Source organism: Stegodyphus dumicola, chromosome 10, assembly GCF_044657685.1.
Source record: "Stegodyphus dumicola isolate Sdum_Otavi_A_Nest chromosome 10, ASM4465768v1".
Taxonomy (NCBI): domain Eukaryota; kingdom Metazoa; phylum Arthropoda; class Arachnida; order Araneae; family Eresidae; genus Stegodyphus; species Stegodyphus dumicola.
This window is the reverse complement of record NC_140777.1, coordinates 94,625,444-94,650,700: the sequence shown is the minus strand read 5'-3', so window position 1 is coordinate 94,650,700 and position 25,257 is coordinate 94,625,444. Positions and strand designations below refer to the sequence as shown.

The 25,257-nt window shown below is 33.1% G+C and overlaps 1 protein-coding gene across 2 annotated transcripts in view; it reads left to right on the top strand.

Moving 5' to 3' along the window:
• The window catches only part of me31B (ATP-dependent RNA helicase me31b), a 70,273-nt gene extending 45,436 nt beyond the window's left edge, over window positions 1-24,837 (top strand). For both annotated transcript variants that reach the window (XM_035354260.2, XM_085825270.1), the window contains exons 10-12: window positions 8,785-8,996; window positions 11,422-11,515; window positions 23,118-24,837. In XM_035354260.2, the coding sequence (XP_035210151.1) occupies window positions 8,785-8,996; window positions 11,422-11,487 (278 nt within the window). In that variant the 3' untranslated portion in view covers window positions 11,488-11,515; window positions 23,118-24,837. The remainder of the gene's footprint in view (window positions 1-8,784; window positions 8,997-11,421; window positions 11,516-23,117) is intronic.
• The last annotated feature ends 420 nt before the right edge of the window (window positions 24,838-25,257 follow it).

The window sequence follows — 25,257 nt, the reverse complement described above, 5'->3', positions numbered from 1 at the left end:
AGCATGGACTCTACAGAACTGGAAATGAGTAGCATGGACTGACGAGTCTCAATTGCGACTACTTTACAAGGGTGGGAGGCGAGAATAGTCGGTTAGGCGTATGAAAGCAATGAACCTGCATGTCAGGTTGGAACTGCACAAGGCATGTTGGCTCAGTAATGGTCTGGGGTGTTTGTTCTTGGCAGTGTTTGAGATCCTTGATACTTTTACCAACCTATTTCAGTATGATTTGGTACGTAAAGTTGCTGGGCGATCTCATCTCCCTCCATTTATATTGTCCTGTCATTCACATGGAAATTGAGTACTTGAGCAAGATAACTGCACCTCTCGCAAGTCTCGGGTGGTTACTGCATGTTTGGAAGAACATTCTGACTTCGCAGTCCCAACTTAAATCCTACCGAGTACCTTTCGGATGCTTTGGAGGCAGGTTGAAACAACACTGCATAATACTACAGCCTCTTCCTGAATTATGGGTAACTCTATAAGATGTTTTGAGATTCCCGTGGACTGCTTCTGCAAACTTATTTAATCCATGCCTCGTCATTTGGCAGCCATTATCAAGGACAGAGGAGGCCCTACTCGATATTTTGTTATCCTTAATTCAGTGGCACTTCAGTGTAGTTTCCTCCATGGTCCATGTAACATATATACCATATTTCACCAAAATTCAAAATAGGTTCTAGAGTAGTCTGAATAAGGTCACTTTAATTATAACCATCCTGTATATATGCTCGAAGAGAACATCAGTTTTCTGGTTCTCCGTGCATTCAATCATTTACGAACCCATATGCATACAATATGCATAATTTAAACTTGAATATTGTTATAACTTAACGAGTTAACTGTGGTGCTCTTGTTTAAGAGTGCGCACCGTTTTGTATTGCCAGCGTCGAGCCATGACGAGTATATTCGTCAATCACAAAGTAAGTTGCACTGGTAAGATATTAAATGAAAAAGATGGGTTTATTTTATAAAATTGAAAATTTTATTACTAATATTTACTTATTTGGTTAACATAAGCATATGTTACATACATATTAAACTAAAAATGCAATCAATTAAATTAAATATTATACATATAAAAGTAAGAATTTAAATTCCTGCTATGGAGTGATATTCAGCAAAACAGGGTACTATACACAATGGGACTTTGCAAATCGAATGCCTTCACGTAGGGTTGCTTTTCCCCCGATGCTCCGTGTATATAATCCAGAACATGATTCTCTCCTAATTTGCTTATATTTTATATTGGGTCTAAATGGTCGAGTTTGTCTATTTATTTCTTTCAATTGGATACATCGTAAAAGTGTCTTAAATAAATTTGAACAAAAAGTAGTTACGCGATAATGTTCCATAATTTTTTTATATAATATGAATGCATTCAGACACGAAATGTCTAAGAAATGGAGAAATATCTTTTTGTAGTACTTTTTGAGTCTTTTTCTTGCTGTGGAGTATGCTATGATAATTCCATCACTCGTATCCACTCTACCCATTTTTTATTAAAATCAATCACTAGCTCCGGTTTCATTATTATTTTTCTTTTCTCTGTTTCTATTACATTGTCATTATGTACATTATTGTACTTGCTAAATAAACCTCTTATCTTTCCATTTCATTAACATAATATATGCATGACGAGTATACTCGTCAATACCCAAAAGAGTACTGTTTCTCCGTAACGAGTATACTCGTCAATCACAGTTGACTGGTTAAAGAAATGCTATTGACAGAATATGTAACTGCTGAAATGGAATTTTTTTTTTAATCTGGCGACTGTATCATGGGACATTAACTGATGCAACTTTTGTGAAAAGGAGCTCGGGCACGTTCAATGCCTCTTGTGAAATGTCCTTAACTTTTTCCAATCTCCATTGCTGGGCTTTTAACAATTAATTTTAACTTCTTGTAAGTTAACCGTTGTCTTTATTGCTGCTTTCTAAGTCAGCAAATATGAGGTATTCCAGTTTATCATTTACAATTTCTGAATTCTTTGTTTAGCTCTTCCATATCTGAAAATCCGTGACCTCCAGTAGCTTTTGTAATTTGTAAGATTTCTTTAATTTTCAATCAATAGTAATCTTTGAAAATCATCAATAGTTTCTGAGAGAACTAATGTTGGCAAACATTATCTACTTATGAATGAATGTTGACCTACATGTGAATGAAATTCTTGTATTGGACGAATCGAACGGATGTGATTAAAATGATACAAAATTGTATTCCACAAATCTGCTTTCAACAAGGGTTTGCTGCATATATTTTTTGCCAGGCTATGAAAGCTGTGCACTGAAAACAAACACTTTCTTGAGGTGTTGAAGACATTTGCATGAATAATCTTTTTTATTGCATATCACCAGAATATAAACATATAACTAATACAAAAACTTGTTTTAACTGTTGCAGAGTTGCCAACTCTCCCGATTTAGGCGGGAAACTCCCGATTTTCGACCGCTCTCCCGCCAACCCGATTTACGATATATTTCTCCCGACTTTTTCTTATTCTTAATATTTCTCACGATTTTTATGGAACTTGGCTTAATGAATAATGAATTTCGTTATATGAACAAAAAAAAGTGATTTGGGACGTCTTAAAGCAACTGAATTTTCTCTAGATTGTATCTAAAATGAAACCTTGCGAATCAGATGAGAATTTCTGCTTTGTGATTGACAGCATACGTATCCAGAAACGTCGTTCTCCAGTTCTCCAATGGGCATCGAGCTCCACTGCGTGTCATCTGGCATATATTAGCTAATGAGCATAAAGCAAGCTCAAGGCCGTTCTTTGGATGTTCTTTCGCTATTTCGTTCATCTTGTCCTGAGTTGTGCGATTACACGTGCCTTTAGGAAATAGTTTTAGAAATTATCGTCTTTTGATATGTCTGCGAGAAAGGTGAAATACTCGTGCACGTTTCAAAAATCGTACACAGTTGACTTTCCTTCCATTATTTCTTCAAGGAAATGTAATAAATTTGCGATGTGTACCATCTGTCGTTGCGATTTTTTGATTTTGCTTGGTGGAAGGGCAGATGTTCTCAAACCTGTGCGTACACATAAACACAAGGACAATATGAGTTGTTTTGAAAAAACGAAAAATTAAATTTTTCTTCGGAAACAAAAGACCAAAAAGTGATTAATGCAGAATGTCTGTTCTCTGCCTTTTTACTGGAGCACAAACCTGCCACTGAATGCATGGGATCACGCTGCAGCTTTATTTAGAGAAATGTTTCCCGATAGTGAAATCGCTAAGAAATACTCAAGTGCAAGGACCAAAACAGGTGCAATTGTTAAAGAAATGGGTTTGAAAAATAAATCTTCAGTTATTGATTGCATTAAAACAGCTCCGTTCTGCCTCTCTACTACGGATGGAGGCAATAATACCAATTCAAAACTGTATCCAATTGTTGTTTCTTTTTTTAATCCAGAGTCTTCAGAAATTGAGTGCAGTTTACTTTCTGCCCCCACTTTAGGACATTCTACAGGCTTTAATCTAGCACAGCTAATTATTAAAACTTTAAAATAAAATGCAGTCCCTCTGGATAATTGCTTAGCGCTTGGTGCCGATAATGCACCAGTAATAGTAGGCTTGATGACTGGTGTTGCAGGCATCTTAAGAAAGGCAAATTCAGATTTGCAGATTAAGGTGCACCTGTCACCTCTTAAATTTAGCAGCTGAAAAAAGGGCAGCTTCTTTACCATTAAATGTGGATGAACACATTGTTGATATTTATTATTATCTTGAAAGGAGTTCTAAAAGAAAGGAAAAATTGAAACAGTTCCAACAGCTGCATAATACTGAAATGAGAAAAATTTTGAAACGTGTGTACACGCTGGTTGTCTTTAAAGAAATGCTTATTTAGAATCCTCGATCAATGGAACCCCCTTCTTGCATTTTTTAAAGAAGTAAATGCTTGGAGAGTTAAGATAAAAGGCTCTATTGAAAGTTTTAAAGTACCTAAAGTAAATGAAGATGTAGTTACTACTTCCATTGTTAAAAATGGGTTTGAGAAAAATAAAGTAATTTCTGCATCATTCAGCAATTCAACTGGCAGTTCTCAATATAATACTGCAAAATATAAGTGTAAAGCTGATACAAATTTCTCTCAAAAAAAAAAAAAAATTGCTCAACACACGAAACATTTTCCGATTACTGTAAGTTTATCTTGTGAAGAACGAATATTTATGTTTTCTTCTTCGGACCTTAACAAAGCTTTTTGCTTTTTTTTTACAATTCATTTTGCCAGCATTCGATGTTCTGAACACAATTCTACAAAGCAGAATTCCATTAATTCATGTTTTGCAATCAATGATTTGTGATCCGTTTAAAGACATTTTATCAAAGTTTGTAAAACCAGTCTGTGTTTTGTCTTGTAATTCTATATATGATGTGATTTATGGTGAAATAGAAAATCAGAAGAAAGATGAAGATTTGGTAATAGGAGCTGCAACTACAAAAGTAGTGGAAGAACTTTCAGAAGAAAACAAAAGTAAGTTTTATCTTCATGTTAGAAGTTACTTCTGTCGAGTATGTGATTACACACTACATAAATTTCCAGTCAACGATGAAGTGATTTTGCATGCTAAAGTTGCTGATATTTCTGCTCTAGCAAATGCGTCTTTTTCTTATATAAGGTACTTTTTGAACAGATTCGTTTAGTCATGAAAGATGATGATATTGATGTTGCTACTGATATACTTCAGTCGCAGTTTTGCAGTTTACAATTAGAAAACGTGGATGAAGTTATAAAATCAGCTAGGATTGACACCCAGTGGAGGTTAATTGGAAAATTGAAAGGTGCTGATGGAATTTTAAAATATAGTGAACTCTCTAGAATTATGTTGGCCATCTTGACAGTTCCCCATAGTAATGTCGAGTGTGAGAGGATTTTCAGTGTTGTTGCGAAAACGAGAACTAAATTTAGATCTAATATTAGTGATGACACATTAGAAAAACTTTTATTAGCGAAAGCAGGCCTACGTGGCAATTGCTATGAACAAAATTATGAAGTTTCTTTCTTAACGAGAGCAAAATCTGCCACTGTCCATAACATTTGTATGAAAACTGATTAAAGTGCCTTTTTTTTTAAACGATGAAAGTAATAAAAATGTTTTTTATGTCTAAGGTATTTTTGTTTTGCTTGCATTTAAGACTTAGTAACTATTTAAAGTTAATTCATTATTAAAAACTATATTTTTATCATTTAAAAAGTCTTTTTAACATTGTGAAAAATCTTCTGATTTTTGAGTGTCATAGGTTGGCAAGTATGTTGTTGTATAAGCTAAAGGATAAATCTCTAGAAAAGGCATAAGATAAATATCTGTTGGTCCGGTATTATAAATTAGCCAGTTTAGATTACAAAATTAACCTTTCCTAATATGAAACCTGTGCTTTTCATATATAAACTGTGGAATTGATTTAAATGTTTAGGGACTTTACTGTAGTTGTGCACTTTATGATCGAAATACCTGAACATCCCCCTTAATTCTGGTTCCGGCCAGTGATGTTGAGCTTGTAATTCCCAGACAAGTTGAGTTAGAATATTTGCAAATTTTATTTTCACCGCGAGGATGTAAAAAGTCTGCTCGGGAAATTTCTGCTATATTAGGAGTGTTCTGTTCTAGTGTTCACTGCGCAAAAAAAGAGGGGGGAATGTTCTTTATCTCCCATTCTACTGGGCCGATTCAGAAAAGTCAAATTGAGTTTTTCATGTCTTGAAAAAGTGACTTAGGCTATATATAGATTGTATATTAGATTTATATATTATTGTTCTAACATAGGTATTGTGACATAAAATCAGACTTTTCTGAAATAACATATCAATTTTTTCCATATTCTGATTCTACGACTCAAATTATGCCTAGATATCAAATTTTGTACAATTTGGTGCAGCATTTACAGAGAAATTCAAAAATTTATCTTGCCACAATTTTATCAATCTGCGCCACAAATATAATTCACTTGGTGAACTTAATAATATGTGGCAACTAATTTTCCCTTCCATTATGCCGGAGCGTGGAAAAAAGTCTCATCGTTCCTTCTTTCAAATAATTTTAGCAAAGTATGTAAACCACATTTGATGTTTTATCTCTTTCAGCATACGTGCCAAATTTCAAAATGCGTCGGTATATAAATTCATGCACATCTCCAGAAATTTTGAACAAAAAAACTGCAATTTTTTTCAGGTATGCTTAGAAATACATCTACTTTAAGATGATGGTAAAAATTTTATAGCTTGTACTTCAGATTTTTTGAAAAGTTATTTAAAAATTCAAATTTTAAAAATAAATTGTTTAAAAAAAAGGTGAATTTTATTTGGAATGAACCTGAATTTCGAAATGTGAAAGGGAAAATGAAATAAGTTTAATAAAAAAAGAGATTAATAAATATATACCAAACTCTATTAACATTCAGGAGCTAAAATTTTGAGAGCTAATTTTTTAATACTTGTGTGATTTTTACAAAACTTGGTAGTTTGGCGTAATTTGAGTTGTAAAATGGAAATATGGAAAAAAATTGGCATGTTATTTCAGAAAGAGTCTGATTCTGTGTCAAAATACCTATATTATAAAAAAAAATACCTATATTATAAATCTAATACGTGCTTTTGAGAGATGAAAAACGCAAGTTGAATTTCGTCAATCATCCCAGTAGAATGGGAGATAGAACTGTCCTCTCTCTTTTATGTGTGTGTGTGTGTGTACAGTATACATGTTATTGTGCAGATGCTATGACATTGTAGCTAAGATTTGGTAGACCTCTCCTTTTTTAATGTAGAACAGAGATTGCAAAGTTGCAAAAAACATTTGAATGGAATCAGCAGGAAAATTTCTTTGGGAATTCAAAAAAAAAAAAAAACCTAAATGCCATGTCATCATAATAGCAGTCTATGAACTTTGAGCACTTCGTTTTCATGGCAGAGCTGCCGCTTATAAACCATATATAACTACTACTAATGCAAAACATTGCTTTACAGTGGTGTAAACATCGCCATCCACTTTGAGCTTCAAATGATAGCATTGTATTGTGGAGCAATGAATTGAGGTCTGATATCTGAAAATTTAGTGGTAGAGTTTAGATATGAAGATTGTATAGTAAATGCTTTTTTTATTTCTGTGTTTCACTGCAAATGAAATTTGGAGGTGGAAGCATAAAGGGCTGTTTTCTTGGTTTGCCTTGGGTCCTTTTGTGCCTATGCAAGGAACTTTCTAGGTGGAAGCGTATCTGAACATTTTAGACAATTTGTGCTGTCTACATTGTAATAACAGTTCAGAGAGGGTACATTCAACACAATTGTGCTCCTTTCCATACTGCGTATCTCATTCAGAGGTGGTTTGCAGACATGGGGAGGAATTCAGGAATTGGACTAGCTTGTTCAGAGCACAGTCTTGTATCTGTATCATCTGTATTTTTTGTTGAACATAGCAGTTCTTAACAGTAGTCAGATTTAAATAATTTGATTTTACTGTCTAAATGAAAATCTGTTTAAAAGCGGTCTTGCCAAGCTGAAAATATTTTAGGAAGCGAATCTGTTAAACCAGCTGAAACCTAGTACAGTCAAAAGTCGTTAATTCGGACACCCATAATCCGGAATGATCTATAATCCGGACCTCAAAGCTACAAACTTTCTGCGCATGCGTCACGTTCACGCATGCGCACAGGCGTTTACGAGAGCGCGTAAGACTCTTACGGCTGCGAATATGTTTGTGCGCATGCGCGTTTAATGTGTAATGGAGTTATACGCTAAGCTAAAGTTATCTACTTCAGTTAATGTTGCAGATTGCGTTGTTCCTTAATCTTCGAATTGGATCCGGCTTATTATTTTTTGCAGACTGTTAAAGCAATTTTATAAAAGTAAGCTTGAACTTTCGATTATGTCAAATAGAATTTCCGATATATATTTACTACAAAGCGAAAGTACGTTTTGAAATCCGAGATCTGTTTATCAGTTTCACGCTGCTCTGCGGGAGGGGGAGGGGCAGAAACGTCATTATTAGATTATGATAGATTAGAAAGATTATGTCAAATAGAATTTCGGATATATATTTACTAATATGTAATTTGTATCTACAAAGCGAAAGTATGTTTTGAAATCCGAAATCTGTTTATCAATTTCACGCTGCGATTGGAAGTTGATCTGTCAGCACTATCCTTATCTTCAGGGCAGTTGTTTTTATTTTATTTGGTTTATAATTCCGTACTAAGTGTAGTATTTCATCTCGATGTACTCAGTCTTTGATATGATTTAAATTAAGTTCCTGGTCGCTTCCGATAGTGAAGAAAGTGACCCAGAGGTTATTGAAAACGAAAACATTTCGATTGACAAATTAGTCGGTATTCTCAACACAGCAATTATAGGACTTGAACAGCGGAACTTTGTAACTAAACAAGAAATTATGTCTATTTAATAGAATTAAAGAGAAAGTATTATCATGAAACGAAGCAAAACTTAAACAACTTACATTGAAAGAAATGTTTTAATAAAGTAAACAAATAAATATTAAGCTTTTTCTTTTTGCAAATTTTGATACCCTTTAGATCATAATTGTTCTTTATTTCATAAATTACGGTTTCATATTTTTAATTTTGTAATTTCTGCATGCCATCTTACCAGATTTAAACTGATGATCGATAATCCGGAATCGCCAAAGTCCCGATGAGTCCGGATTAACGACTTTTGACTGTAATGGTTTTCTATAATTCTGGACAAGAAATGCTGATGTATTAGTTCTTTGATATTCAAGGTTTCATCCTGTATTTCATATGGCAAATTCTTTTTAAACAGATCTTTTCACAAGAGGAATTGACATCCAGGCAGTAAATGTTGTGATTAATTTTGATTTTCCAAAGATGGCAGAAACATATTTGCATCGCATTGGTCGATCTGGAAGATTTGGCCACCTGGGCATAGCCATAAACTTAATTACATATGATGACAGATTCAACCTTCATCGCATAGAGCAAGAATTAGGAACAGAAATCAAGCCAATTCCAAAGGTAAGTTTTCAAATTTTATTGGCAGTGTAAGCTTCTAAAGAGGTATATAGATGGTTATCCTTAATTTTTCTTTATATTGATCATTTTTTACATGTGTAAAATGTAATAGTTTATTCATAGAATTAGTTTTACTAAGCATATGCTAAAATATTTCAAAATGAACAAGTGGTTAACTTACTAAACCAAAACATTAGTTTTTTTTTTAACTAGAGAAATTTAAGTTTTTATTAATGTTTATTATAATGCTTATTTATAGAATCAGTTTCACTAAGCATATGGTAAAATACACTGTCACAAAAAATATATATATGCACCCATAAGAAATCTAGTCACAATCACAAAACTTTGCAGGAATATAGTTTAAGAGATGCAAATGATTTAAATTAGGATGAGACAAGGGTAAACTCACTATGCTCAGCTTGGGTAATACTTAAGCATTGATTGCTCGGGCCATAGGGCTATTTAACCGAATCTGTCGACGTGGATGGACTTGTGACTAGAGATATCTGAGACATAACTGGCAGCAGGTACGGATAGTTGTCATACTTCAAGAAGGGCAGTATAGAAGGTCTCAAAGATGCAGATCGGTCAAACAGGTATATTGGATGCTGCCTTGGTCGAAGCAATATAAGCAGTTGCTGGGTGTTTATGACAGTGCATCACGGAAGGGAAAGCATACCGTCGCAGAGAATCAGGATGTCCCAGAAACACAAGTGAGCAACCACTTCTACATCATCACTGTTGCTAGTTGATTCAGTGTCATTTACTGCCCTTCAGGCATCTGGTAGTGTTAAGGGAAACCGTTTGGAGACAACTAGCCGATGCTTACCACTGACCCCCCACATCGTAGGCAGTGTCAATTGATTTTTGTTGAACCTGGGCAAGATGGAGTGTGATTTTCAGCAGTGAATCCCAATTTAGTCTCTGTGTTGATGACCGATGCACGTGGAGGCAGCCAGGCTTGTCATCTAGGCGTACGTCGATTACACAAGCTGTGACAGTATGGGGAGCGATTTGTTGGGACACATGATCACCTCTAGTCATCCTTCAAGGCATTATATAAGGATTCTCAGTTATGTGGATGGCAGTTTAATGCTGATTGTATAGCATGTGCTATCATGTCAGCCAGGTGTCATTTATCTGCAAGATGCTGGTCGTCCACAGTTATGTACTCCTGTGGTCTGCCAGGTCACCAGACATCTCTCCAATAAAACACATTTTGGACATGCCTGGAAGGCAACTGCGGCCGTCCTGGAATATTGGTGAATTAACTGCACAGTTGCAAAAATTATAGCATGATCTGCAGGAAGTCGTAAGTGACCTGCTTGATTTGATGTAACACCTTATTTCGGCTTGTATATTTACCAGAGGTGGCTTGAATTTGTAATCATTTGTTGATACCCTCATACATTACATACAAGTTAAGGTTCGTGATAGTGGTTTCCTTCTGGGGCATATATTTTTTGTGACAGTATATTTCAGAATTAACAAATGGTTAATTTAATTAAAACCTAATTCATGTTCATCATAATGCTTTTTTCAGCAAGGACTCAATTTGTCTTTTTAAGCATGACTTGTATTGATCATGTTTGCATATTTATTTTTGAAATTAGAATTTGAAGAAAATGCTATTGTGTTATGCCACTTGCATTTAACAATCAGTAGCTATAGTTACATTATGTACTTAATTTTGGAGCATTTTCCAAATTATAGTTTTGATAATAAGTAAGAATTGACTAAGTAGGCAGTGCTGCCAATGATGTATCTTGATTACATGATTGCTTTTACTTGCGTATGACATTAGAAGAAAACATTTAATGATCAGTATTTATCTACTGACTTAAATTATTTCAGGTTGTATATTTATGCGTGTTGGTCATATATTTTTGTAAAGTTTCTTTATGCAAGGTAATCTATGCTAAGTTTTGTATTTCTTTTATCAACTTAAGTTGCAATGTATGCTTTTCCATTGTCTCTGTTTTTCTAAGGAAGTGCATTTGGATTAGGAGTACAAAAAAACCTTTTTCAGGTTGCTATCTACTTAACTAAAACATTTTGTTTCAAAAATAATTTATTCTTAGGATTTCATTCAATTTTATTATAGCTAATGTTTGTAATAAACAAAGACATTGGAAATTGTAAGAAAAGGCTTTTTTTTTTTTTTTTTTTTAAGAATTTCTGTGTGTAACTATTTAAGTAATCGCATTAAGTGTTTATTTAACAAAGCTTCGTATTCAAAGTGTTTACTTATTTTAAAACAACTAAAAAAGTTATAGCTGTTGGAAAATCCAGCTGTGAGTGTTTAACATACCATATTTTTAACATGTGACTAATGTCATTAAAAATTTTTTAATCTTAATTTGTTATAATTCAGTTGTAAAACATATTGGTTGTGCTGAATACTAACTAGTAAATTATTTCCCAGGTCATCGATAAAAGCCTGTATGTTCCAGAATTTCAGTTTGAAGAGACTGAAGCAAATAGCCAATAAATGCTCATAAGGAAAAAAAATCAGTTAGGTATGTTTTTAAAATTACATCAATGTTTTCAAGCACTAATTTATGTTTAAAAGAATTAAGTGTTTGTGTACATGAGATGATATATATACAGAGCATGAATTTTGAAACCAGCCTAGAAGTGCTCCAATATCTAAATCTCCAGACCACTAGTCAATAAAGTACCTCCCTTTAAAGTACCAAAATATATCAATTAATACAATAACAGAAGGAACCTGGTGTGCTGTAAATGTGATTTTTCTCCAGATTGAGATTCTTACATGTATTTTCAATCACCCTCCGGCTAGGGAGTTGCATCTTAGATGTTAATAATTTATTGATGTTGTAATAATGTTGCCAGTGATCACACTGATTGTTGAGTAGGAGGGCCAGTGTAGTCTTTATGGTTCTTAAATTCTCCCATCCCAAATTTTTGCTGTTTGGTGCTGTTTTAAATCTAAAGTTATTACACCTAAATACTGATCCCCTGTGCAGGTACACTGGTTGCTAGAGCTGACCTTATTGGGATCTAAAGAATAAGTGTACATTTCATCTTACTAAAATTTAAACTTATGATTCAGAATCTGGAAGTTTCCAGAACTGCTAAAATTCTAACGGTCCTGGAATTTTACTCTGCGGAATTTGTACTGTGTGTTTGTGTGTGTATTTACTTTTATAATCGAAATATCTCGAATAAAATTCATGAATTTAGCGAGCAAATGCTGTTTAAATACAGTTAATGAAGAAAGCCTTTCTCTCTCGAAAAATATTCAAAAAAATTTATGTAGAAACATATTTTAAAGTGCTGTGCATTAATAAATTTGACATTAGATGACAATTTTAAGACTCTTTTTTGATCTGCAAGTGCAGTTCCTATGTAAATTCAGTAAGGATGAACAAAGTGTTTCTGACATTTTGATAATTTGTACATGAAATTTCATTTTATGTTGGTGTTGTGATCATATTTCGGATGATTTTGGAAGACAGTTGAACTAAAAGGAAATTTGTAAATTGAAGCATTCTTGCTTTTTAGCAAGAAATGTTATAATTTTAAATTCATAGACGTCATCATATGAACTTTATGAATTATTTATCAAAAGTTTCAGCCTGCTCCAAGCATTAGGAATTTTAATATATATGCAAGCCATAATGTTTTGGTAATAGAAATAAGCATATTGCAAACAGGTATTGAAATGTTAGAACACAGGCATCCTCTGCCTATTTTGAGGTTGAGTGCTAATGATTACTAAAGTTTAAGCATAAATGTGCCTTCTTTTTATAACTTGCAAATACATTTTGATTGGTATAACATCTAAATAACATATACCATTTATGAATATAAAGTTTACTTTTTTTTTAATTACTAGCTGCTTCTGAAGCCAGCCATGTAAAGTAGTTAGAAAATATGTAATGATTTTAATAATTCTAGCTATTGTAATTTCATAAGTATTTAATATTCCTGATTAGATACTTCACAATTTAAATTCATTCGCAGAAAAGATGATTGAGAATCTATTGAATGGCTTATAATGCATTCCTGCCACAAATTTCTTTCAGTAAAAGATTTTAGGGATTGGAGGAGGGGTAATTTCAGTAGCTTTGAAAAACATTCAAATACAGTGCTCTAATTATGTAACTACTTTAAATTATGTAAATTCATTATTTTATGATATGTTCAAACATAACCATTGCATTTATTACTTTGTAAAACAGATTAGCCTCTAAACGTAGCTGCTTAATTAAGCTCATGAGTGTAAGGCCAGATTTTTTTAGCACTGTGTCGGGCGTGTCTCGAAACTTGAGACATAGGGTGCGCTGTATCTGTCAGATACATCTCTATTTTACGTGTTTTTTGGTGATCTGTATTACTTTAAATCTTCTATTTTTATTCTTTTTAGGTCCAGGCTTTTACACCCAGACCCTTTTTTAATTGTTATTTTTTTAATATTTTTATTTATTATTTATAATAACTATTACACACGTTAAAATGCCATTTAAAAACACACACAATGAAACATACAACAATACAGTTGAAAAAAATTTGAAAATATGGCAGTTATTCACAAATAATTAATATCACATAAAAATACATAATATAAAATGACAAAATAAATCAGTTATACTTTAATGTGATTCAAAATTTAAGTTTGGTTTTTATTTGAACATTTCTGACACATCATTACTGCATGTTCCAAACAAAAATATTCAGCACATTTTATGCAGGAGTATTGGGTAAATCTACTTTTCTTATTTGTTTGACATGTAAAGAACCTTTTGTGTTTATTTTGGTTACTGGGAACCTTTGCTTTTTTTCCTTCTTCAGCAGTTGGTCTGTAGGTTTGAAGTTTCATTTGCAAATCCTACGACAAATTGTTTAGTCATGCGCCTAACAACTTCTTCATTGACTAATTCCTTCACCAGTATTTTCAAATACTCTCTCCTGTTCTAAACAGTATTCTGATAGGGTGAAATATTTAGCATCGAATAAAATGCTATCATTGGCCATCTCCCTGTATTGCGAGCGCAGTTATAAGTTCCACACATCTTATTCAGAGCATTAACACTGCATTTTGTATCATTATAAAATGTGATTATAACTGCCTTTTTTTTTCATCTTCAGTGTCTGAATCTATAGCATCATCAAAGTGCATACTTGATACAAGCAAAACATTTTTGCCTTTTTTCGTATGAAACTAAAGTGCAGTTTTTAGAAAAACCAAATAAGCTTGAATGTACTTCTTTTCCTTTAGATTCCACAAAACAGGGAGGTATTTCTTTTTTATTCTTTCTTATTGTTCCAATGTAAGAGTTTTTTTTATCTTTTAGGACTTTTACAACATCAATAGAGGTAAACCAATTATCTGCGGTGATATTGCGACCGCTGTTGAAACTTAGTTCCAATAATTGCAGAACAACATCTAGTGGGGAATTACTGACACTAAATAGACCTTCGGGACTGTTTTCCAGCATATATTTCTAAATTCAATGTATAAAACATTTTAGCATCAACTGCTGCAAAAATTTTAATGCCATATTTATTTGGTTTTGATGGAATGTACTGGCAAAAAAGGGCATCTTCCTCTAAAACCTTCTAATTTCTCATTTATCATAACATTTTGTCCCACGCAATAATTATGCTTACATTTTCCCAAAAATTTCTCTAATAGGTGCTAATTTAACTGTTTTCCTTCTTGCGTTCCTCGTCTCTTTATCATCAAATCAGGATCATCTTAAAAGAAATTTAAATCACTTCAGAATCATTACTGTTCTAAACATTTCGATACCCATTCCATCAGTAGACCACAGTTCTTCCGAAATTTGTTGATTACTTCGCAAAAACGCCAGCTAATAAAAGTAAACCTATAAATGCTTTTATTTTAATCATATCTGTTAGGCTTGCATCTATCTCTACTAAATAGACCAGAAATTGTAGAAATGTATTTGCTAGTGTATTTCACAATTATTTCCAGTATTTCATCAGAAAAAAAAATCCAAGAGTCGTATATACTTTTTATACCTTTCACATTTCCAATCTCCAGGTAATTTTGTGGTAAAAGTCTACGATCTAACTTTGACATTTTTTCTTCCAGGCTATTTTGCCCATTTAGTGTTCTTTTCCTACATAAAAATCTTAAAGTTGTGAGTCATTATAATCACTTTCAATACTTTCAGAATCCACTTCTTCATCACTTTCATCAAATTCTTCAGCATTTAATTCCTCATTTCCATCACTAAACAGAATATTATGAGCTGGTTCAAGATCTTTTTGATTATTCAAATCGAAAAAGCGTTTAGAACTAACTCATCATGGGAGAAATAAATCAAAAATCTATAAGAAATCTCAATACTTCCATAAAGCTTCAGGAGACGAACGTTATTGGGCGCGTGTATCTGACATTTACATATTTTCAAATAAGCTTAAAAACAGGAAATGCACCAACACTGAACTGGTCTTTAAGGCATTTCGAAGGAGGGGGTGGCCAAATACTGATAAGGTCAAGGTCGTGAGAAGTTTAAGGGGACAAAAACAGATTTTGACGCCCCTGTATCTGTCATATCAACGTGCGCGATGGAGTGTTAATCTTGATATTTTTTCCTCTAACTTACATAGGCTATATGTTTAGAAAAACTGCAGGACCAAATGTTTATTTTCTTCTTGCCTTGGTATTTTTAACTGCACAATTTATTTAAATTAAATTTTTTATCAGTCGCGTGTGGTATTAGTTGTCTTATTTTATTGTCGAGACTTGAGTATAAAACTGATACAATTGTTGTATTTTATTTTCCCCCCTTTCGTATTGTGTAACATCAGTTCTTAACCTTTTCACCAATGTGTACCATCTAAACAAAAATTGAAAAACTATCACTATATTTTACAATTAATAATGATCATTTTACAATGATTGTTTTTCAATTTCTTAGTGCCGACCAGCGGCCGAGTGGTAAAGTCGCTGAACACTGGTAGTTCGGTCCGAGGTTTGAATTCCGAGAACGGGCTGGCTGCATGGGTGTTTTCGTGGTTTTCCCCATGTGTAACATGTATACGAGCCAGTTTCCCTTAGAAAGGCCTCCACGGAGGCATCCCTTCCCTTAGGCAGATAGCCTAGTGTGCTTTGCCATAATTAAATACACCATACACCACACCACCAATTTTTCAATAGTTAAAAAATATATTTCGCAATTTGTGCTACCTATTGGATATTTGTATTAAATGTGCAGGCTTGTCGTGCTACTGGGAAAAGTCGGGGAATTAAACAATAGACCAAAAAAAGTTGTGCAATTTAAATAGTATAGTCAAAATCTGGAAAACTCTAGGAATTTTATACAGTGATCATTTTCTTGGTGAATCATTCATCGCAGGAGCGACATTCGGACTGCTGGTATACAGCCAATTTCTCAGCACCAGTCAACTCTTTTGGAAAGACAAAGCAAGCTTCCACTGACCTCGAGAATCGAATGTACAGTGCATGTTGAATGAAAGTCAATTACCACCATTCTCGTGGAAAACAATTGTTTAAACCTTTTCTTTCTTAAATACCTCATCTGTCATTTTGCAGTAAAATTTTTATTGGGGGGGATCTGTCATCTGTGCTAACCATTTCGTCTATCTATATTTGCCAAAATACTGTCAATTTTTGCGATTCAATTTTTATATTCAAGTAAATAACTTTATTTTGATATTATTCTTACCATTTAATGTGTCCTCTTCCTTCTAAATTTGTTTATATTTGTTACAAATTTCAGGCAACTTTGTCTGGCATATTTGTGAAACTAATTCTAGCAGTAATATGAACATACCATCAAAAAATTTAGTGCACATATTTACTTATGTTTGCTTTTAAATAAATATTAAATACTTAAATTTAATTTAAAATGTCATTAAATAGATTTCTTTATTCCTTTGGCTGCAAATTATCTACAGAAAAAACATTTCTTAATTCCGATTGGGCAAATTCTCAGCAGAGAAAACAACTGCCATAGTTATAAAAGTAATACAGTCAAAAGTTGTTAATTCGGAATGATCTATAATCCGGCCCTCAAAACTAAAAACTTTCTGCGCATGCACCGCGTTAACACATGCGCATAAGCGTTTACGCGTGCGCGTAAGACCTTTTACGACTGCGCGCGCATATGAGTGTGCGCAAGTGTAGAATACATTTTTGCGTGCGCATTTTATGTATAATGGACGTATAAGCTAAAATTATCTAATTATCTATTTCAGTTAATGTTGATGATTGCGTTGTTCCTTAATTTTCAAATTGGATCCGGCTTATTATTTTTTGCAGACTGTAAGAGCAATTTTATGAAAGTAAGCTTAAACTTTCGATTATATCAAATAGAATTTCCGATATATATTTGTTAATATGTAAAGGATCTAAAGCGAAAGTATGTTTTGAAATCCGAAATCTGTTTATCAATTTCACGCTGCACGGCCGGGGGGGGACACCGCGACGGGCGCGTAATGAATTGGAAGTTGATCTGTCAGCACTATCCTTATCTTCAGCGCAGATGATTTTAGCGCATTTTGATTTTAGGTTAACTGTGGTGCAGTTGCTGATAAATATGTTGAAACTGAATGGTCTATTATTATAATAGATATGTTTCTTTTGAGAAGGGAAGCTGTAAGACATGTCTTGTTCAATTTGGATCTTCAGGTAATATGCTGATTTTGTTACAAAAGTATGTTGAATTCATTACATATGAAGAAGTGTATAGATAAATTATATTATTACACTTTATGAAAACTAATTCCAGATTATAATAATTTTCTTTACCTTGTTTCATTAGCGATTACTAATGCATTAAGGAATGAATAAAAAAATAATGTAAAAAATTTCAGTGATGAAGTTGGTTATGATTGTGTTTATAGATGTTACAAGACAAGTCTTATATGCACCATAATTATAAAATGATTGACGGTTAAATAAATGTTATAAATGTAGAGATTAACTTTAAATCATTATTAGGCTGCTTTGACCTCGGAGAAAAAGCAACAACATTAAATCGTACATTTATAATTAAATGTATTTTTGATTTTAACATAATGCCGCAGCGTGCAATGAATTGGAAGTTGATCTGTCAGCACTATACTTATCTTCAGGGCAGATGTTTCTATTTTATTTGGCTTATAATTCCTTACCAAATGTAGTATTTCATCTCGATATGCTCAGTCTTTGATATGATTTAAAACAAGTTCCTCGTCATAATTCGCTTCCGATAGTGAAGAAAGTAACAGAGGTTATTGAAAACGAAAAACTTTCGATTGACAAATTAGTCGGTGTTCTCAACACAGCAATTATAGCACTTGAACAGCGTAACTTTGTAACTGAACAAGAAATTATGTCTATTTAATAGAATTAAAGAGAAAGTATTATCATGAAACGAAGCAAAACTTAAACAACTTACATTGAAAGAAATGTTTTAATAAAGTAAACAAATAAATATTAAGCTTTTTCTTTTTGCAAATTTTGATACCCTTTAGATCATAATTGTTCTTTATTTCATAAATTACGGTTTCATATTTTTAATTTTAGAATTTCTGCATGCCATCTTACGAGATTTAAACTGATGATGTATAATCCGGAAAAATCGATAATCCGGAATCGCCGAAGTCCCGACGAGTCCGGATTAACGACTTTTGACTGTACTTTGATATACATATCCCCAAAGCCAATCGGCAAACTTTTATGTTTTCAAGTAGTACCATGATTAATTTGCCTTTCAGAACAGCCAGTGCACACTTAAGCGGATGGACTGAAGTTTTCTTATGACATACCTGGAAAAGTCTGAATTTCATTCTCCTGTTTGAATGGCAATTCTGAAAATACTGCTGATTTTAAAATATATTAATAATACTGTATTTATATGTAATTGGAGAATTTTTTTGTTTTCAAGTGGTATTGCACACACTGGCCAATGAATTAGATTTTCATTTTGAATGCTTGCTAGGGATGAAGTACGTTAATTTTTTTATGATGTGGGTTACATGGAGATAAAATGCTAGTATAAGTAAGGTGTAAGAGTGCTTTCCACAATGAAGTAAAATGGGGAAAATGAATGATCTTTCACCATTTGAAAAGATCTTGTTGTTGGTGCCTGTTTAACAGGGGCCTCTATTTGTAAAATCTTACTGGGTTCTCAAAAGCAGCCATATGAAAGGTTTTTTAAAGTTAGAATCAGAACCCATAGTCCTTCTCTAAAAGATGTAAATGTGTTAGAAGCACAGTTTTCCAAGAGTGATCGTTGGCATCTCCGATGAATTGTACGGCAGAACAAGAACTCTGTTCAGCTCACGCAATTCGTCAACCAAGGCTCTTCCCAAAGATTTTAGCTCAAACCATATGCAGTGAATTGCAAAGAATAGGAATGCATAGTCTATCTCGGAGAAAACCACTAATTTCTGGGTGACATGCAAGAATTCATTTGGAGTGGTGTCGGAAAAGAAGCCTCTGAACAATATGAGGATTGGAAACTGGTAATGTGATCAGATGAATCGCGTTACACCTGATTTTGCACTGATAGAAGACATTGAATTTGGTGGTGACCTTATAAATCCATCTTACCTTATTTGTACTGTACAAGGGTCTGGTGGGAGTATCATGATATTCATATTCTGCTGGCATGGGAATCGTGTCCTGTTGTCCCTCGAGGGTAAACAAACAGCCTGGCGAATGATACTTTGTGGATGATAACATAATTATACATCGTGCCAGATGTGTTGAAAATTCATGAATGACTTCCAACACTTGCTATTGCATAACCCAGATCTTAACCTCATAGAAAATGTGTGGGGTATGGTGGAAAGATGCATCTGACAGCACCTTCCTCTTCCATCTAATTTACAAGATCTAAAAAGTTGCATAAGTAATGCATGGTATTCTCTGGACGTGAGTAGACGCATGTAGACTCAATGTCCAAATGAATCAGCAGTTACCTGTGCAAAAAGTGGTACAGTCAAAAGTCGTTAATTCGGACACCCGTAATCCGGAATGATCTATAATCCGGACCTCAAAGCTACAACCTTTCTGCGCATGCGTCGCGTTGACGCATGCGCGTAAGACCTTTACCGCTGCGAATTTGCGCGTGCGCAAAATACGTTTACGAATGCGCGTTTAATGTATAACGGACGGGATAAGCTAAGCTAAAATTATCTAATTATCTATTTCAGTTAATGTTGCAGATTGCGTTGTTCCTTAATCTTCGAATTGGATCCAGATTATTATTTTTTGCAGACTGTTAAAGCAATTTTATAAAAGTAAGCTTGAACTTTGGATTATGTCAAATAGAATTTTCGATATATATTTACTAATATGTAAAGGATATACAAAGCAAAAGTATCTTTCGGAGTCCATTACACAAAAAGTGGAATTGCTGCAAAAAATGGATAAAGGCATATATTTTGTTTATCTAAACTTTAACGCTTGTTTATCTAAACTTTGTTTATCTTTAACGCCGCGTGCAATGAATTCACTATCCTTATCTTTAAGGGCAGATGTTTTTATTTTATTTGGCTTATAATTGTTTATTCTATGTAGTATTTCATTTCGATGTACTCCATCTTTGATATGATTTAAATCAAATGCCTCGTCATTATAATTCGCTTCCGATAGCGAAGAAAGTGACAGAGGTTATTGAAAACGAAAAAATTTCGATTGACAAATTAGTCTGTATTCTCGACACAGCAATTATAGGATGTGAACAGCGGAACTTTGTAACTGAACAAGAAATTATGTCTGTTTATAGAATTAAAGAGAATGTATTATCACATAAAAAATGAATCAACTTAAACAACTTACATTGAAAGAAATGTTTAATAAAGTAAACAAATAAATATTAAGCTTTTTTTTTTTTTTTTTTTTTTGTAAATTTTGATACCCTTTAGATCATAATTGTTCTTTATTTCGTAAATTACGGTTTTATATTTTTAATTTTATAATTTCTGCATGCCATTTTACCAGATTTAAACTGATGATCTATAATCCGGAATCGCCGAAGTCCCGACGAGTCCGGATTAACGACTTTTGACTGTACAATAAAATATTGATCTTGGGTTTCTAATTCATTGACTAGTGTGTATAATGAATTTTATCCTCAGCACAGCCAATGCGCACTGAAACGCACCTGGAAAAGTCGGAAAATTTCATTCTCTTGTTTAAGTGGCAATCCTGAAAATATTAGACTAAAAATTTAATAGCTTTATTTAAAATACCTTTAAATTCTTCCCGTTCAGTTGAAAGTTAACATGTGGGTTATTTTTGAAATTTTTATGTGTTTATTTTCCTTCATGACTTAAAATTTTGGGTACATTTGAGCAAAATGGGTTTTTACAATGGCAGGGTGAGATCTTTAATAAAAAAAGATGGTTTCATATTTTGATTAAATAACAGTACACCTCAAGCAGCACATTGAGGTTGAGTCCAGGAAAACCAAATGATAAATAACTTTCATTATATCTTCTATTGACAATTTTTCTCTTTTCAATACTTTTAGTGCTAGTAGATTGTCCTGTATCCATCACCTGTAAATCATTATTTTTCCATTGGGTCCTAGCCATTTGTCCTCAAATATTTAAATGCACAATACAGTCAAAAGTCGTTAATCTGGACCTCAAAGCTACAAACTTTCTGCACATGCATAAACGCATGTGCTTAATATGGGTACACATGCGCGTTTAATGTATAACTGACGGTATAAGCTAAGCTAAAAATATCTAATTATCTATTTCAGCTAATGTTGCGGATTGCGTTGTTCCTTAATCTTCAAATTGGATCCGGCTTATTATTTTTTGCAGACTGTTAGAGGAATTTTATAAAAGTAAGCTTGAACTGTCAAAAAGAATTTCCGATTCTGGAGCTGCCAAAATGATATCTACAAAGCGAAAGCATGTTTCGATGTCCATCAAACAAAAAGTGGAATTGCTGCAAAAAAAAAAATGGATAAAGGCATATCCTTTGTTTCTCTAACTGTTCCGAAATCTGTTTACCAATTTCACGCTGCTCTGCAGGAAGGGGAACGTCACGTGTGCGCAATGAACTGGAAGTTGATCTGTCAGCATTATCCTCATGTTATTTATTTTATTCGGATTATAATTCTTTACTAAATGTAGTATTTCATCTCAATGTACTCTGTCTTTGATACGATTTAAATCAAATTCCTCGCCATTATAAATATCACGAATACACATCAAAGTTTTGTTGTTGCAGTTTTCTAATTTTGACTATGCGTAATGTATTCTGTACGCATGCACGCGTTACAAGAAATGTTTAATAAAGTAAACAAATATTAAGCTTTTTTGTAAATTTTGATACCCTTTAGATCATAATTGCTCTTTATTTCATAAATTACAGTTTTATATTTTTAATTTTATAATGTCTGCATGCCATCTGACCAGATTTAAACTAATTATCTATAATCCGGAATCGCTGAAGTCCCGACAAGTCCGGATTAAAGACTTTTGACTGTATATTAAAAGTTCTTCAAAAATAATGGTATTCTCATGTCGCTTAGAAACATAAGGAGTACAAAGCAATAAGAGGACAAAATACCGGTTGTTAAAGACAGCAAATAAATGTAAAAAAAAAAATTCTAATTGAAAATAAAGCATTGTGAGCCTTAATATGGTGGCAATGTAAAGTTTAGGCATGAATAATAAATCTATGAACTCTAAAAGAGTTAATGAGATACTATTATCTTTTGATAGGAACATTTTTTCCAATTAAATACATCTATTTCTTTTATTCCTTTAAAAACATTTATGACAAATTTTGTTGTACCTATGGCTCAAGAATATTTGTGAAAATAAAAACATTATTCTGCTGATGTCTGTGAGCAGATATTTACATATAACAAATCTCGGATTGCATAATTTATGGGTGTTGGAGAGAAAATTTGAAACTCTATGTTGGGGTATTAAATAGATAAAAGTACTTTGCTTCTTTGTCTACCACCTATTTTTCTCTTGCGTATCACCACCGGTCTTGAATCGTTGTTTTATAACATTGTGATATATTTGTTTTCTGATGATTAAAATCTAGATAATTCAGCTGAATTTCATTAAAATGCTTGTATTTATTTCCTGATGTGAAGTTGTCATTATCATGCTAATTGCATTATTTTTCTCTTTTAGACCTTTTAATTGGACAGCTGTGGGATCTCTTGTGAGCTTATTTCATTTCTTCTGGTGAACATTGCTGAATTTATCACGAGGCATAGTCTGCCACTATTTATTTTTATGCTATTTATTTACACAGATATATTATTAGGCACTAGATAATTCTCTTAAATATTTGCAAATTAAGTCTTGTGCCTTGACTGAATGTTCATATTTTCTCCCTATTTCTGACTTTTTTTGTGTGTGTGGCTAAGAGAGGTGCCAATTAGAATATTTTAATAAGTTTTTGGCCTCTTTCGAAAAGTTGTTAAAAAAGAAACTATTTTGTTTTGCCTAGTGATATTTATTGGTCCATCTTTTAATCTGTAACAATTAGAAGTGTTAAATTTTCATGAGACTTTTCACAGCTGTGTAAATATTCTGTACAGTGGGACTTTTTTGTGTTACTGGTGTCATACTTGTAAATATACACCCGAGTTAAAATGTTGATGATTTCATCAGCACTGTTTCATGCAAACACTGCGTTGACGTTTTGAAGAACAGTTGTTTTCTTCAAAAGCTATGCTCATCTGGAAAGCTGGCCCTCTTCACTAGTCTTGTTGGCTAATCGTTCTCGTATCAGATAGCCAAGTCTACCTATTTAATAAAGAACTGTGCTGATACATTCAATTTTTTGTGGTGCTTCTGCTCTCCAGATGTGCATTGCTGTTATTTGTAGGTTTTCTACACCTATTTTTGTAATCTAAAATTTGACCTGAATAGGTATTTCTCTGGATGTTTTCTTTTTTCTGTACAAGGCAGCATTTTTTACTTCAGAATGTTCACGTTGTTTTATTGTGAAAATCTGAGGTTTTAAGTGAACATGACAAATTATCTTAAACTTTAATTAATGGGAGACTTATTCCCTAATGTTTTTTATCCAGAGAAATATCTTTCAGCTTTAGTGTACATATTATATATATTATATATTTGAGAAGTGGCAAGTGATCTTTAAGTCCACTTCCAATAATGGATCACAGCTGATGTGGAACTTGACAGACAGTGAAATTTCAATGTGGTGGAACACATAGGAACTCTATCAGATTACAGTGGAGACCTAGAGTGCCAATGAGTATTAAATCTCAAACTGATTTGCCACAATGTGAAAGCAGTGCACAATAACCTGTCTGTAAGGTTCTGCTCTCAATGGTGGTAGAGCAGAAAGTAAAAAAGGTACTTAAATAGTATCTCAAATGACCAACCTACTGCCCAAGAACTTTGTGCTGCAAACTTTGCCCTTTTAAAACCTCAGATTTTCAATCTAAAATTAAAGATCAAAGACATACATCAAGTTAAAAATCTTTTGTTTATTTTTTCCTCAAATAACTTGGCTTGTGTCCTTGATCTTAATCTGAGTAAAACCCATCCATGCAAAAGCATCTGCATTCCTTTAGATTGAAGTTTGAAATTTAAAAATTTAAATCTTGTGTCTTAAATTTTCCTTTTGCATGGGATGGTTGGGTTGACGAAAGCCATGGTTTGATCCCCTGTTGGCTTGCTCAGTGTTTTACTCTGATGTAGCATGGCTAATTTAATGCTATTAAGAAGGCTGTAAGAAGTGGATCACTAAATTAACAGAAAACGCAATCCTAAATTTAACTTCTGGCTCAATACTTAAGTGCAATCTCTGTAATCAGAGCATTTTTCTGAAATTCAAATCTATTGTTTTCTGAAATAAAACCTTATTCCAATTGGCTATGTTTTTGTTTTATTGCTTTTGCATTTTATACTATGAAAGATTTATTTAAGATCATTCTTTAATAACTTAACGGTTTCAAGTATTTTTATTTATAATTTTAAACAAAGCTCGTATTACACTGATGTTAAACCAAACTCGCTTTCATCTGCTTGTAAACATATTCATCATACTTATGCATATAAGACATGCAGTGTTAAAAATTTCATTACATGTTCTCTAAAATCTATAGTCTTCATTTGTTAAAACAAAGTAGTTTTAATTTCTTAAGAATCCTACAACTTAAATACACTCTTTGCAATAAAATCTAGGCACCATGAAGGAAATGGTTGTTTTTGATGGAATTGAATGTGTGCGTAGCTCATACACAGATAATAAAATGATTAAAAAATCAAGGTCATATTCATAACTCACAATCAC